The sequence below is a fragment of the Prunus dulcis genome, chromosome 1 (assembly GCF_902201215.1).
Source record: "Prunus dulcis chromosome 1, ALMONDv2, whole genome shotgun sequence".
NCBI lineage: Eukaryota > Viridiplantae > Streptophyta > Magnoliopsida > Rosales > Rosaceae > Prunus > Prunus dulcis.
In genome coordinates this window covers 3129365-3146434 of record NC_047650.1, presented here as the reverse complement: position 1 = coordinate 3146434, position 17070 = coordinate 3129365, and the positions used below count along the sequence as shown (strand labels likewise).

The window sequence follows — 17070 nt, the reverse complement described above, 5'->3', positions numbered from 1 at the left end:
AACATTTCCCCAAAAATTCAACCTGCTCAAAAATCACAGTTTAAGGTACCCAACCAGCAGCATGCTTTAAAGTAAATAAACAGTTTACAACAAAGGCCTCCGGCCTCAAAGATCAACCCTAGCAAGGGTGATAACAGAGCATATCTAAAGAATTTAAATGCAACAAAAACAAAGTTCAAGGAAAATAGAATGAAGGAATCCTACAAAGGCTCAAGGCTCGTGAGCACACGATCCGGCTCAGCTGCGGAGCTCAGTCGACTACTGGCTGGGGGTGCAAAACAGAAAAAAGTGAATGGACAAAAATAAAGTTCAGTTCAGTGTAAACCAACATAATATAACCCCACTGTTTAATAAACCAAGCACGAAATCCGAATGCATCCCAAACCATCAAAATCAAATAAATATTTATATATGCGTAAAACCAAACCAATGCCGGATGCCAAGTCTGAAATCCAAACAGAACACTAAACAAACCCACCAATTAAATATTATAAGTCCCAAACCAAACTCTCGAAAGCGTACCCATTGGCACGACCGGCAAGGAAGTATCCTCACCGAAAAACAAGAATGAATGAATAGTGATATACATATGTGAATATATATATATATATATATAATATAAGAGATATATATACATATATAATAATAATAATATAAATATGACCAACACCTAGTTGTACCGGGGAAACAATCCAACCGGGGGATTGTTTGACTAGTCACCATGGCAGAGTCCTCATGAAGAGTCCTCAATTCACCATGTAACTAGGGAACGAGCCGTCCAACTGGGGGACTAACTCTCAGCCAGCACGTACAGTCGATACCCTCAAAACTTGTACGTCTGTGACCAGTCCTACGCGCGCAGACTACCCAATCAAGGGTCTACAGTAACATCCCGTCAAGGATGCCCCGAGTATCTCAAGTCTCCGTATCCAAGTTCCAATCAGGGGAGGTACATAGGGTAGTGCTTATAGCACTCCAAACTGACATTCTATACTCATCACTTTCCAAAATCTCATCTTAACAACCCAAGTACCCCACACATAGCCAAACATATATATAAATTCTCAAAATCCATATATACATACTCAAGATACTCAAATATGTCAAAACCCAAATATATTACCAATACTTTATGAAAATAAAGAATTTAACTATTAAATATAACATGCATTTCAATGACTATTTAAATCATATGCATAAAATTCTCATTATAAAACCATGCTTATAAGTTGAAAACAAAGTCCACTCACAAGTAGTCCCACACTGCCTGACCTTGAGAGGGTCCCGCCTGTTGCGTATGCGTGGTCGGAGTACCTTACTCATCAAATTTGGTGGAGAAATGAGAGAGAACGAGAGGCCGAAAGTTGGATGAAAATCTGTCCAAACAGCTTCGTTTCATGGCTGTTTCCAGCGACCATGACGGCGGATCGAGGTGGTGGTGGGTTGGAACGGAAAGAAGGAAGTGTGGTGGTTCCAACGGAACCGGTGCCGCCCCAAGTGGCGGCGTGTGGTGGCGGTGGCGACGGTGGGAAGTTGCTGCCGTCGCAAGCCAAAAATATATATAAAAAGGGAGGGGGGGTTTCTGGTTTGCAGGAGAGAGAGAGAGAGAGAGAGAGAGAGAGAGAGAGAGATCTGGTTTTAAAAAAACCAACTTCGAAATATTTACGGTTTTGCCATTGTCGATGTTTTGATCGTAACTTCTTCGTTACAACTCCGAATCGAGCCCACTACGTGTCTACGGACTCAACTCAATACGATATACCCAAAAATACCAGCCACTGCCCCAAACTCTGTCCGGGTAATAAAATGACCAAAATACCCCTACCCCAAGGGTAAATCCGTAAATTCAAAAATTAATTAACTTGAAAATTTTAATTTAGCAATTTAGTTTAGAGTCGGGGTGTTACACGAGACATGAACTGCAATGCCTAAAACTACCAATACAACTACAACTTTTAAACTCTCACAAGTATAAACTACAAGTAGAGACTACACTACAAACAAACATCAAACTCACAAAGAGTTGATGCAATTATTACAACTCAATAAACTGTGAACTCCCAAACTCACCAAAGATTTCAAGCATAGCAAAACCACAAGAGCAGCCAACGAAATGACCATTGCAGGCAAGTTGAAAATCTAGCCAAAAAAGTGGTAAACAACCACAAGAAAGCTAGAAGGAGAGGAAGGACGAAAGGGGTGGGGATGGGAGGGGAGGGTAGAGAAGGAGAGGAGAGAGGAGGGGGAGGGAAAGGTAGGAGAAGAGAGGGTTGGGGAAGGAGGCCACCACCCCGAAAGGGAGGTGGTGGTAGGAGCTACGTTCCTAAGGGTTTTATTTTAGAGAGTGTTCCTTAGGGTTTCTAAGAAGAATTGATTTTTTAATTGATTTTGGGTTAGATGCTTACTAACCAATATAGTATTGAGGGAGACTATTTATGTGTTCGACTTAAAGCCTTACATGCTCTCACGTCATAATGTGTTATCCATGTGTTTGGCTTGAGTATCATCACACATAGATTATCATTTGGCTAAGTCCATGTGCCGAAGTGGGTAGCCCTTGAGATGGGCCAAAGCCCAGTTTGACTAGTTCTTTAGGGCCGTTAGGCTTGGCCCGCTCTTAAATTGGGTAGGTCTTGGGCTTAGAATTTGAAACCCTCTGCCTAGGCCCGTCTAAATCTTTTGTTTAGACTTAATTGATGCACTCTTTAATCTCATTTTAGATTTAATCAAAATAATATAAGATATAGAATAACTTAATAAACTTTTTATTTTGTTCATACATGTTATGAATTAAGTTAATTTTTTCAATATTGTCTAAAAATTTGTATAATCCAACTCATATCTAAGTGCACCCCCTAACCATATTGTATACTTAATTGAAATAATGTAATATGTAACATAAATTAATATACTTCTCTTTTGTTGTTGTTTTATATACGTTATTATTGAAGTAGGTGGAAAACGCCAAAGTTGACTACTTTTTGTTGGGATGAGTAGATTAGTTGCTGGACTCCATAGATGCACAGAAAGAAATTGCTCTACTGCCAAGGAGATATTCCCATGAATAACCCTAAAAACTAGATCTGGCGGTTGACTTGTTTTTCTTTTGGTGAAGAGAGAGTAAGTTGTAGAGAATGGCTGAGGCAATTGTTTCCTTTGTGCTCCAAAGGGTCGGAGACTTCACCACTCAGGAAGCAAAGTTCTTGTCTGGAGTCAGCCATCAAGTTGAGGTTTCACAAACTGAGCTACAGTTGATGCAGGGATTCTTGAAAGATGCAGATGCAAGACAAGGAGAAGATGCAAGAGTCCAGATTTGGGTTGCCAAGATTAGAGATGCTGCCTATGATTTGGAAGATGTTATTGAAACTTATGGCTTGAAAGTGGCTTCCAAGAAGAAAACAGGTATGAAGAATGTTCTTAAAAGATTTGCCTGCATCTTCAAGGAACGGCTTGATCTTCGCAAGATTGGGGCAGAAATTGAGAACATTACTGCTAAAATTTCTAATTTGAGGATGAGTTTGCAAAGCTATAACATTGTAAGGGAAACAAGAGAGATTGGAGGTGCATCTTCTTTGCAATCATTTGAGAGACAACAACAACTAAGGCGAACTTATTCTCATGTTATTGAACGTGATGTTGTTGGGATAGAAGACAATGTAAAGGAAATAGTCACACATTTGGTGAAGGAAGAAAGTTGCCTCCGAGTTGTTTCTATTTGGGGTATGGGTGGTGCAGGGAAAACCACACTTGCAAAACAGATTTATCATCACAAAGAAGTTAGGTGTCATTTCAATAGTTTTGCTTGGGTGTGTATATCTCAACAGTATCAAGTAAGAGATGTTTGGGAAGGCATTTTATTTAAACTCATTTCTGCCACCAAGGAACAGAGAGAAGAAATTGCAAAAATGAGGGACTATGAAATAGCCAAGAAGCTTTTTCGCGTCCAGCAAGGAAAGAGATGCTTGGTTATACTTGATGACATTTGGAGCATTGAGACATTTAACTCTTTGAAAGCTGCATTTCCATTAACATGTGAGGAAACACAAAGCAGAATTTTACTTACAACACGCAATGAAGCAGTGGCTTTGCATGCTGATAGAAATGGTTTTCTCCACCAACCCCAGGCACTAAATGAAATCAAAAGTTGGGAACTATTTGAGAAGATAGCATTATTTGGAAGGGTTGATAAAGGTACTTTATCACTCTTTTATCTCAACTTTTTTATTTATATTAATCGAACCTCATAGAAACTACCATGTGGAATTCGCATTACTGTCATTCGCGATGCATAGATATTCTTTTCTAACAAAATAATTTTTAGGAATATCGATGTTTTCTTATCTCTATATTCATGTTTTTTAGTACAGAACTTTTTTCTTTTGGTTGAAAGGAATCAAGATTCCAGTAATTGAAATAGTCGATTTAATTGAACTTATATATTATGGACCAATCGTGAATGAAAATTGAAGCTCCCAGTGTTGTTGAATACAAAACAAAAACACTGACCGCACAATAAAGAAGGGAGAAGAACTGCCCTGTTTAACATTTTGTTAGCTACCTACCAAGATAGTGACTTATCATATGCAATACATATAATAGCTACAATACATAGGACATTGTGTCTCTTTTATACCACTACTGCTATTAGAAGTATTAATTTGGGTTTTCATTACCTTTTCAGATTCTGGAGTTTACATAAAGATGAAAGAACTCGGAATGGAGATGCTTCGACACTGTGCAGGTTTGCCATTAGCCATCACTGTGCTTGCCGGAGTTCTAGCAAGAAAAAACACCGTTAACGAGTGGATTACAGTGCATGCAAATGTTTATGTATACATAAGGAGAGGCATAGGTCCTGAAGAAGAATATGCAGGTGCTTCATGGGTATTGGCATTGAGTTATGATGACTTACCTTATCACTTAAAACCATGCCTATTGTATTTAGGCCATTTTCCTGAAGATTTTGAGATTCCGGTGAAAAGATTGACCCAATTATGGATGGCGGAAGGTCTCGTCTCACTGACACAAGGACAAGGTTTAGGGGAAGCAATGGAGGATATAGCGTACCATTGCTTAAGTGAGTTGATGATAAGGTGTGTGGTTCAAGTTGGAGAAACGGGTTCAATTGGTACGATTAAAACTTGTCGAATCCATGATCTTGTAAGAGACTTGTGTTTGTCAAAGGCGGAAGAGGAGAACTTTCTCCAAGTTGTGAATTCTTCACAGAGAAACGAGGCAATCAGTCCTTTTTCTTCTTCTATGGTAACCAAGGCAGCACCATTGGGGAAAGTTCGAAGACTTGCCATCTACTTGAATGAGAATCATACGTTGGTTCCATCAAGATATGAGAAAGATGACCACCTTAGATCTCTCTTATACTTTGGCTTAAAAGAATGGAGGGGACAATGTAAAAGATTGATACTTACCATGTTCAAGGATTTCAAATTACTTAGAGTTTTGAAGGTTGAAGGTATGAACAGAGAAGCAGAGTTGCCAAGTGAAATTGGAAATATGGTCCACTTAAGGTTTTTAAGCCTGAGGGGAAGTAATATAAAACGGATTCCTGCATCTCTGGGTAACTTGATATGCTTGCAAACTCTAGATCTTCGAGTTGAAGATAGTTGGCTGTTCATCCCAAATGTCATATGGAAGATGAAACACGTAAGACATTTATATTTGCCCTTTTTTCATCGGCTCCGAGTATGCAGTAAACTGAAAATTTCTACGCTTCACAACTTACAGACTTTATATCCTGTTTCAAGCTCCAATTGTGATTTGAATGATCTTACTGGTCTAACAAATCTTAGAAAACTGAGTATAACGCTGTCAAGCCCCTTAGAAAATCTGGAGGAAATCTTGAAATCTACTGGCAGCACGCTTAACCATATACGGTCTCTATTTGTGTACACTGATTTGGCAGTCACTGGTTCTACAGAGCAAGTTACGCAAATAGTATCAAGTTGTCGTCATATATACAAACTGAAGCTGGAAGGGCCGACCGCAGAATTACCGAGAGAGCTCCATTGCTTTCCCAACCTCACCAAGTTAACACTGCGTCGCTTCTTTCTCAAGGACGACCAAATGGGAATTATAGAGAAGCTGCCAAACCTAACAACTCTGAGGCTTGAACAAAACACTTTCAACAAGGATGCAAAGATATTGGTTTTTTCCAAAGGAGGCTTTCCTCATCTTCAATTTCTTTCACTTTTTCACATGTCTGAAGTAAAAGAGTGGAGGGTGGAGGAAGGAGCCATGCCTAGTCTCCGCCGACTGAGCATTAAATATTGCAACGGATTGACGACAATTGTAGATGGGCTGAGATATCTTACTACTCTCAGGGAATTAAGCATTGAAGGGATGTCAAGTACATTCCAGAGTAAGCTTAAGGCAGGAGGAGAGGATTTCCACAAAATCCAACATGTCACTTCCCTTGTATTTGGGTAAACCCATGCCCCGCCCACTGCATCTTCCATGGAAAGGTTAATTCTGGTGTTTTTTGTTTTGCATTTTGTCAATGTTACATATATGGGCCTTAATATGTTGAATGACATGATCCAGGTTTGTAGATGCTCTGTGTGTTGGTGTTGATCTTCTAAATGGAATGAGTACTGAGTTTGCATTATCCTACTGTACTAGCAGCTGGGACTTGCATGACATGGGGAAAATATATATTTGCAGATGAAGCTGATGACCAAGCAAATTGTTCAGGAGAAGAAAGAAAAGGTTGACAGGTTGAATTGTGCAAGACATGTGATGTGAAATGGAATCAGCTGAGTTTGCTGATGGTTACTTGGAGCTCAATGGAAATCTACGTTTTATGGCGTATTTCAATGTTCGGCGAAAATTGGAAGTTTTGGGGTCAATGTTTGCCTGGAATAATTCAGTTGTTTGGTGTATATATACAGCATTCTTTTTGTGGCAATTTAGAGTTGTTTCTTTGCGTTAATGCAATTATAAATTTGAAAACAAGAAATATACTGCAGCAAAGAGTTTCCCTTGTTTTTTTTTTTTTGGGGGTCAAAGTGCTTCCCCTGTATTTTGGAGGGAATGTGTTCATGCAAATTTGATTGTAATTATGAAGCTGTAAAAGCACAGGCCTTCGGCCTTTTTTTTAATTAATTTTTTCCCCATTTTTTGTTTGTTTAATTGTATGTGATTTTTTACATAATGGTCTAGCAGGATATTCTTATATCTACTTCTGTGACAAAATAGTGGATACATCGTAAACCTTTTCATTTCCATTGTTATTTATAGTAGCTAGGAATTAAAGGTGCCAAAAATTTTAGCAAGAAATTATAATGAGACATATCATTTCCCAGCACAACTGAAAAGGTCAAGAGACCATTCGGGATTGGGGCGATGGAGACTGAAAATATTCATATATTGACCAAAAAAAAAAGAAAGGAAAAATGATATAAATACAAGTTACTGTTATCATTCTGAGTTTCTCTTAGTATTTTCAGATTTAGGAAGAGGTGATCTTGTAGTGCATTTTAGCTAGAGAGAATGAAGAAGAAATAGAAATGTACTGTTCTATTGATTTTAGCAGAAACTGCTGCTTACATAGTGTGACTGCTAGGAGAGAATTGTGATTCTCTCCTAACAGAATTTACAGCTGTCATCCTATTAGATGTTGACACATGTCATAGCAAATCTAAGCTAGAGAATCCACCTAGACTATGATCTAATGGCTCTCATTACATCACTTAAATAAACTGACCAAAACAGAACAAAAATAGATAATAGCTTCTGCTCTAAGTAATCAACTGCAGGATTATATTTCAACACTCCCTTCTAATCCTTTAGCTGATTTCACACCAAGCAAGCTTCTCAGCCTCACAAAACGATCCTTAGGTAGAGCTTTAGTCAAAATGTCTGCTATCTGATCTTCTGTTTTGCAGTATATCAGTTCAATTTCTTTTGTTTGAATGGCTTCTCTGATAAAATGAAATTTCCTGCTGATGTGTCTTGTCTTTTGGTGATGGACTGGATTCCTTGCCATTGCAATTGCTGAGGTGTTATCACATAGAATCTGAGTCCCTTCTATCTGTTCTTCACCAAAATCTTCAAGTACAAATCTCAGCCACTTAGCTTGTGAAGTTGCTTCTGCAGCACTCACATACTCAGCTTCGGCTGTAGATAGAGCAACTTGTGTTTTGCTTGATGGAAGCCCAAGAGAACATGCCTGAACCTAGTGTGAAGGCATATCCTGAGGTGCTCCTCATATCATCCTCACTCCCAGCCCAGTCACTGTCACAGTACCCAATTAGAGTAGCTGTCTTCCCCTTTGCAAACTCAATTCCAAAATCCAATGTGCCTTGAATGTATCTCAGCACCCTTTTAGCAGTTCCCATGTGTTTCTTTGAGGGATTGTGCATAAACCTAGCAAGCAAGCTAGATGCAAACATGACATCTGGTCTTGTGGCAGTCAGATAAAGGAGACTTCCTACAATCTGTCTGAATTCACTTTCATCTGCTGCTTCACTCCCATCTTCTCTACACAATTTCTCATTCACCACTAATGGAATTGCCACTGACTTGCAGTCTCTCATTCCAAACTTCTCAAGAATTTTCATGGCATATTTCTTTTGATGAATGAAAATATGCTTGTCAGTTTGTTCCACTCCCATGCCAAGAAAATGATGCAACAGACCCAAGTCTGTCATCTCATAGTGTTGCATCATATCTTGTTTAAATTCTTCAAGCATTTTAGGACAGCTTCCAGTATATATAATGTCATCTACATAGAGGAGACAATGATAATACCTGAGGTGTCACTTGTTTTGATATAGAGAGTAGCTTCACTTAAGCTTTTCTTGAAACCTGCAGTGTTGAAATAGGCATCTATTTCATCATACCAGGCCCTTGGGGCTTGCTTCAGTCCATATAGAGCCTTGTTCAACTTGAACACCTTGGTTTCCTTGCTCTCTTGAACATATCCTTGAGGTTGTTCAACATAAACTTCCTCCTTTAGAATGCCATTGAGAAAGGCAGACTTCACATCCAATTGAAATAGGTTCCATTCCTTTTGTGCTGCAAGGGCTATCAAAGTTCTGATGGTGTCAAGTCTTGCCACAGGGGCAAATGTCTCATTATAGTCGATTCCAGGCTTCTGTGAATAGCCTTTAGCCACAAGCCTAGCTTTATTCTTCTGCACAGTACCATCTAGGTTCAGTTTGACCTTGTAGACCCACTTAACACCTATTACTGGTTTGTTAGATGGCCTGTCAACTAATTTCCAAGTATTGTTCTTCTCAATCATCTCCAATTCAGCCTCCATTGCACATCTCCATGATTCATCCAAATCTGCTTCTTCAAAGCTGTCAGGTTCTACAATGCACATGTTGCATTGTGCCATGATGTCATTAATACTCCTCCACTTGTGAGGTGTGTGATCAAGCCTTTGAGTCTCTTCAAGCATTTCTTCCCCTTGAGGTGCAATTTCTTCTTCCATCTGCATTTGAGTATCCAAGAACTGAGAGTGATCATCTAATACTCCTCTGTTCAGTTTCTGCAGTATCTTGATTTCCATCTGGCATAGGTACTCCCACATCTGCATTGCTAGGATTCTCCCATTTCCATGAGGCTTCTTCATCAAAATAGACATCCCTAGACAAGATAATCTTTCTTGTCTTAGGATCATACAGTCTATAGCCTTTTTCACACAATCCATAGCCCACAAAAATGCATTTGTGACTGTTTTCTTCCAACTTGTGTCTCAAAACAGAAGGAATAAGCACATGACATAGGCATCCAAACACTTTCAAGTGTGCAATACCTGGCTTTCTTCCTGTGTAGGCCTCAAATGGTGTCATTTTCTCAAGAGATTTAGAAGGACACCTGTTGAGAAGGTAGACTGCTGTATGAACAGCTTCTGCCCAAAACTCATAAGGAAGACTCTTTTCATGTAGCATAGACTTTGCCATCTCAATCACTGTCCTGTTCTTCCTCTCAGCAACACCATTTTGCTGAGGAGAATATGCCACTGTCAGCTGTCTTTGTATTCCAGCCTCACTGCAGTATGTAAGGAATTCATTTGACATGAATTCTCCACCTCTATCACTTCTAAGTGATTTCACTTTGTGTCCACTCTGCAATTCTGTCATTGCTTTGAACTTCTTGAAACATTCAAAAGCATTGGATTTATTTCTGAGAAAATAAACCCAAGCCATTCTTGTATAGTCATCAATGAATAGCAGAAAGTATCTATTCTCTGACATTGATGCAATCTGCATTGGACCACAGATGTCAGTGTGAACTAATTCAAGTGGAGACTGAGCTCTCCAAGTAGATTCTGCAGGAAATGAGTCTCTATGCTGCTTTCCCAGCTTGCAGCCTTCACACACTGCTAAATCCTTCTCCAGACTAGGCAGTCCATGAACCATGTCTTGATTTGCTAGCATCTTGATGCTTTGATCATTAAGATGACCCAGCCTTTTATGCCAAGTCTGCAAACTGTGAGTCACACTTGCTCTCATCACCAACTGAGTAGCAGGTACCATTGTGAGAGAGAAACACCTATTGCTAGTCATTGGAACCTTAGCTATAGGATTTTGCAGTGACCAATCATCAAAAATTGTCACCATTCCCTTTCCAAATACTAAACAATACCCATGTTCCATCATCTGACCAACACTGAGCAAGTTCTCTTCTAAACCAGGCACCAACATCACTTCTTGAATGTGTTTTCTGCCTGTCTTGGTTTCTATCACAAGAGTACCTTTTCCTGCAACTTGAACTGTCTCTCCAGTCCCCATTTTCACCTTGGAAGTTACATCCCTTCGAATGTCTATCAGTAGCCTTTCATCTCCAGTCATATGGTTGCTACAGCCACTGTCCACATACCAAGAGTTGCTCATTTTCACATCTGTCACAGCATTGCATGCATAAAACAATGTTCCAGTTTCTTCAACCTGATTGGCATAGTTCACCTTCTGCACAGATTGATTTTCATGGCAATTTCTAACCATGTGACCAAACTTTCCACATCCTCTGCATTTTGGTTTTCCTTCAAACCAGCACTTGCCATAGTGCAGTTTTTCACAGTGCTTGCAGGGTGTTTTAGTTCCATCATTTGATGCATTTGGTTTGGTATTTGAATTGGACTTGTTATTCCAATTCTTCCCATTTTCCTTCCAGTTCTTCTGAGACTTGTTACCTCCAGAAGAACTTCCATTCTTAGAGCTTTTACTCTCAACGTTCAGACTAGTGAAAGCCTTTTCTGTGGAATTTTCATTGTGCCTATCTAATCTGAGCTCAAAGTTCTTGAGAGATGCAACCACTTCTTGAATTTCAAGAGTGTCAAGATCCTTTGAATGCTCAATCACAGAACATATAGAATCATAAGATCTAGGCAAGCTAATAAGCAATTTCTGCACAACTCTTTCTCTAGGTAACTCTTCACCATAATTCTTCATTTGATTAATCAGATCAAACAGTTTAGCAGCATAAACAGAAAATGATTCACTATCCTTCATACGAGTGTATTCAAACTCTCTACGTAAGCCTTGTAGTTTCACACTTCTTACCTGTTTATCACCTCTAAACTCTTGCTTCAAGATATCCCATGCACCTTTTGAGGTTTCTTCATTCACTATTCTGGGAAAAATTTGGTCTGAGACTGCACCTTGGATCAGTCCAAGTGCACGAGCATCTTTCATCAAGGTCTCAGCCGTTACAGATTTCTCTTCTTCAGCTGCTTTAGATCCTTCTTCCTTTCCTTTTTCCTTCATTGGATCTGAAGCATCAAAGCCATTTTCAACCAAATCCCACAGTCCATGAGATTTCAGAATGGTCTTCAATCTAATGCTCCAAAACTCATAGTTTTCTCCATTGAATACTGGTGTACGAAGCTCAGAAGAGCTTGATCCTGCCATATTAGACATCAGACACAGCTAGACAAGCTTCGTGAAGTTTTGAGTGAGCTCAAACGTCAGCTCAGCCAAGCACCAGCTCCTTCTTCACAGATTCACGCCCAATAAACAATCAAACCTGGCTCTGAGGCCATGTTATCATTCTGAGTTTATCTCAGTATTTTCAGATTTAGGAAGAGGTGATCTTGTAGTGCATTTTAGCTAGAGAGAATGAAGAAGAAATAGAAATGTACTGTTCTATTGATTTTAGCAGAAACTGCAGCTTACATAGTGTGACTGCTAGGAGAGAATTGTGATTCTCTCCTAACAGAATTTACAGCTGTCATCCTATTAGATGTTGACACATGTCATAGCAAATCTAAGCTAGAGAATCCACCTAGACTATGATCTAATGGCTCTCATTACATCACTTAAATAAACTGACCAAAACAGAACAAAAATAGATAATAGCTTCTGCTCTAAGTAATCAGCTGCAGGATTATATTTCAACAGTTACTATGAATGAAAAGAACGCTGAAAGTAGTGCATTCTGGGAATTAAGGGATGTTGAGATTTTCTTATTTGTAATCCACAATTCATGTCTTTGGGAAGTTCGCCTATGAAATTGATTGATATAATTTTTTATCACAGAAGACTTCGTCCTTGCATTGGATGACAACTTGCATGGCAATTACTTACTGGACACGACTGACTTATATGGTTAAGAGACAAATAGAAGTGGCTAAGAAACAAATAATAGAGGTGATCAGAAAACGAAAAGAAACTGACAAAGATGACTAGTTATTATTGGACTGACTTGAGATTGAATTGATTGGCTGGAATTCATACATAGAGTCGAAAGAGTGGAGATAATATTTCATCTTTCAAACTGAAAACCAAATCTGGAGGTTTTCTCTTATTGTTCCTTTTGGCGAAGAGAGAGGTAGTAGTAAAAAGCATGGCTGAGGCAGTTGTTTCCTTTGTGCTCGAAAGTGTCAGAGATTTCACCATTCAGGAAGCCAACTTCTTGTCTGGAGTCAGTCATCAAGTTGAGGTTGCACAAACTGAGCTACAACTGATGCAGGGCTTCCTGAAAGATGCAGATGCAAGACAAGGACAAGATGCAACAGTCCACATTTGGGTTGCCAAGATTAAAGATGCTGCTTATGATTTGGAAGATGTTATTCAAACTTATGGCTTCAAAGTGGCTTCCAAGCAGAAAAGCGGTGTGAAGAATGTTTTGAGAAGATTTGCCTGCATCTTCAAGGAAGGGGTTGAGCTTCACAAGATCGGAGCAAAAATTGAGAACATCACTTCTAAAATTTCTAATTTGAGGTCGAGTTTGCAGAGTTATAACATAAAAGAAATAAGGGAGAGTGGTGGTGAATCTTCCCTTCAATTGCATGAGAGGCAACGACTGCTGAGGCGAAGTTATTCTCATGTCGATCGTTGAACGTGATGTTGTTGGGTTAGAGTCCAACTTCGAAGAATTGGTCATGCATTTAGTGAAAGATGAAAATCGTCATCAAGTTGTATCTATTTGGGGGATGGGCGGTTTAGGGAAGACCACTCTTGCAAAACAAATTTATCATAACAAAAAAGTTAGGCACCATTTTGATAGTTTTGCTTGGGTGTGTGTATCTCAAAGGTGCCAAATAAGAAATGTTTGGGAAGGAATTTTATTTAAACTCATTTCTGCTACCAAGGAACAAAAACAAGAAATTAAGGAGATGACATATGATGAAATTGCAAAGAAGCTTTTTCGTGTCATGGAAGAAACAAGATGTTTAGTGATCCTTGATGACATTTGGAGTCTGGAGACGTGGAATCTTTTGAAAGTTGCATTTCCAAATGAGAAAACTGAGAGCACAATATTACTTACAACACGTTATCAAGCAGTTGCTTTGCCCCCAAATAGAAATTGTTTTCTCCACAAGCTCCAGCCTCTAAATGAGAATGCGAGTTTGGAACTATTTGAGAAGATAGCAATATTTGGAAGGGCTGATATCGGTATTTTCTCACCCCTAATCTGTCCTTTTTCAAGTTCTTAGTTATATATCAAGCTGCATAGAAACAAACACATTGCAAATGACACTAGTTGCAAATGACACTAGTTTTGTAGCTTTTTTTTAGCCATTGTTGGGATTTTACTGTTTTCAAATATTGCCGAGCACGAAACAATTTTATCAATTGCCATTCTTGGTAACAATTTTTGTTAGGTGGCATGCTAGGAATTTATCATATATGCAATGCAAATAATAATCAGGACAATGCTAGACACAATTCAAAATTTCCTCCCAACCTTTTTCCTCAATCTATTCTCACATTAGAAATGGAGAAATAGAATTTTAAACTTCAAATCTAATGATATCCCATACACTTTTGGTGTTGGTCAAAATAATTTTTGTAAATTTTCCATTTGGCATGCATTATAAATCCAAACATATAATAAGATAAATTTTCTACACTTAGTAATTCCAGTTACAAATATTAGAGCAAGGGATACATCGTGATAAATTGTCCTAGTACTCTGCCTTATCTACACACTGCGACTGCTCAAACTATAAGTACTTATTTAACGTTTTTTTGTTTCTTATTTTTCAGATATGAGAATTTACACAAAGATGAGAGAATTAGGAATAAAGATGCTTCGACATTGTGTAGGTTTACCATTAGCCATCATTGTGCTTGCAGGAGTATTATCTAGAAAAAACACCATTAAAGAGTGGGAGACAGTGCATGAGAATGTTCATGAATACATAAGGAGAGGCATAGGTTATGAAGATGAATATGAAGGAGCATCATGGGTGTTGGCGCTCAGTTATGATCATCTACCGTATCACTTAAAACCATGCCTTTTATATTTAGGCCATTATTCTGAAGACCTAGAGAATTCAGTGAGCACATTGACTAAATTATGGGTGGCAGAAGGTCTTATCTCATTAAGACAACCAAGACATGTTTCGGGGGAAACAACGGAGGAGATAGCGCGCAATTGCTTAAGTGAGTTGGTGGAAAGGTGTGTGGTTCAAGTGGGAACAACTGGTTCAACTGGAACAATGAAAACTTGTCGGATCCATGACCTTATACGAAACTTGTGTTTGTTAAAGGCAAAAGAGGAAAGCTTTGTACATAATTGCTATTCTTTGCAAGAAAATGAAGCAACTAATCCTTTTACTTCTATGGTAGCCAAGGCAGCACCATTAGGGAAAGTTCGAAGACTTTTCAATTTACTTGGATGAGAACCCTGATAGGTTGCTTTCATCAAGATATGAAACAAATGGTCATGAGAGGTCTCTATTATACTTTGGCCTAACAGAACGGAGGCAGAAAAGTGAAAAGTTGTTACTATCTTTGCTCATGAATTTCAAAGTTCTTAGAGTCTTGAAGGTTGAAGATATGAAAGTAGAAGTAGAGTTGCCAAGTGAAATTGGAAATATCATCCACCTAAGGTTTCTAAGTGTGAGGGGTAGCAAAATGAAAAGGTTTCCATCATCCCTAGGTAATTTGATATGCTTGCAAACTCTTGATTTTCGTGTTCAAAAAAGCCACATGGTCATCCCAAATGTGATATGGAATATGAAACACTTAAGACATATATATTTACCTATCCATTACACAGCAAGAGGTAACCTGAAGCTGTCTACTCTTGGTCATTCACAGACCTTAGATGTGCTTTCAACTGAGTATTGTGATTTGAAAGATGTTGCTGGATTAACCAGTCTTAGAAAACTGAACATAAAACTGGCAAACTCCGTCGAAAATCTGGAGGAAATTTTGAAATCTGCAGGCAGCATGCTAAACCGTATCCGGTCTCTATTTGTGTACATTGATTATAACTCTGCAAGGAAGAGTAGTTATGAGGAGCAGGTTAGGCAAATAGTATCAAGTTGTCGGCATATATACAAATTGAAGCTGTTTGGGCCCACCGCAGAATTACCGAAAGAGCTCCACAGCTATCCAAACCTCGCCCAGTTACAATTGCGTAGGTATGGTCTCAAGGAGGACCAAATGGGAATACTAGAGAAGATACCAAACTTGACAACTCTACGCCTCATAAATGAAGCTTTCGAGGAGAACACAAAGATACTGGTTTTCTCCAAAGGAGGCTTTCCTTCTCTTGAATTTCTTTTCGTTTATGGCATGCGCGAAATAACAGAGTGGAGGGTAGAGGAAGGAGCCATGCCTAGTCTCTGTCGGTTGCACATTGAATATTGCAGGGGATTGACGACACTTCCAGATGGGCTGAGATATCTTACTAATCTCAGGGAATTAACCATTACAGGGATGTCTAAAGAACTCCACAGTAGGATTCAGGAAGATGGAGAGGATTTCTGTAAATTTCAACATGTACCTTCCCTTGTAGTTGGAGAAGCGTACTGATGCAATGGATAGGTAATTGCTTAATTTCAAACTATAGATTAATTCTCGTTGTTCTTCATTTTACATCACTATATCACCTGTTCCTTTATTTATTTATTTTCTTTTCCCTTCTTGTTTATTATTTTTTTCATGTTAACAACAATTTAGAAAGCCAGAGTCCATCAGCAATTGGATTTTCGTCGTAGTTGGTCATGTGAACAAGTTATCTCTTGTTCTTATGGTAAAAATGCCAAGGTTCAAGTGTGCAAAAGTGCTGAATTTGTGTTACGGTAGCTGCAGCTGGGACTTGACATTGATAAAGTATGCCGAAGCTGTGCAGCAGAGTAAGCGCATGTGTGAAACTGAACTTACCAGGACAGGAAAGAAATGCCACAATTTGTGTGATTCTCTGTGAAAAGATGATCCTAGCACCTACCTGTAGTGTACACAGTTTTCTTGCCTCAGAGAAGGCTGACAGGGTGAAGCAGTCTTTTCCTCAGGTTTTATTGTACCTACTAGGATTTAGGAACTAGAAATTTACTTTTTGTTGTGCTTTTCAGTAATTGAAATACTTTGTAATGGATTTTGCTTGGTTTTGCTGTGATTGTTTGGTTGATAGTGTTCTTTTTATTGTCATTTCAGATTTCTGTCTTTGTGTTAGTACAAAGTTCAACTGCATTCCAAATTATATTTTGGAGGGATTATTGCGTAGTAAGAGTGTCGGAAGTATAATTATCCCACATCGGAGGATACAATGGTTTACATGCTTCATAAGCATGATATTTTGACACCAATTAAATTGGTGGGCTGATGGGCTTGGTAGTGAAGGCTATACTTGGTTGGCTTGATTAATAAT

General features: G+C 38.8%; 1 protein-coding gene and 1 pseudogene across 3 annotated transcripts; both read left to right on the top strand.

The window, feature by feature from the left end:
* Window positions 1–2978: 2978 nt before the first annotated feature.
* On the top strand, window positions 2979–6841 carry LOC117628637 (putative disease resistance protein At1g50180). 3 transcript variants are annotated; one of them, XM_034361130.1, is made up of 3 exons: window positions 2979–4191; window positions 4682–6440; window positions 6559–6841. In XM_034361130.1, exons 1-3 carry the CDS (start codon window positions 3135–3137, stop codon window positions 6680–6682), a joined length of 2940 nt encoding a protein of 979 aa, XP_034217021.1. In that variant the 5' UTR covers window positions 2979–3134; the 3' UTR covers window positions 6683–6841. The 3 variants fall into 3 exon arrangements, with proteins under 3 accessions (XP_034217021.1, XP_034217036.1, XP_034217029.1); XM_034361145.1 differs by having other exon boundaries at window positions 4682–6479; window positions 6679–6841; XM_034361138.1 differs by having other exon boundaries at window positions 4682–6479; window positions 6559–6675.
* A 5957-nt stretch (window positions 6842–12798) lies between these two features.
* On the top strand, window positions 12799–16114 carry LOC117615614 (annotated as a pseudogene).
* The last annotated feature ends 956 nt before the right edge of the window (window positions 16115–17070 follow it).

Coding starts and splice junctions, on each gene's coding strand:
- LOC117628637 (XM_034361130.1), top strand. CDS start 3,135: ATGGCTGAGGCAATTGTTTCCTTTGTGCTCCAAAGGGTCGGAGACTTC. Junction 4,192..4,681: donor ATTTGGAAGGGTTGATAAAG/GTACTTTATCAC, acceptor TTACCTTTTCAG/ATTCTGGAGTTTACATAAAG. Junction 6,441..6,558: donor GTCACTTCCCTTGTATTTGG/GTAAACCCATGC, acceptor GACATGATCCAG/GTTTGTAGATGCTCTGTGTG.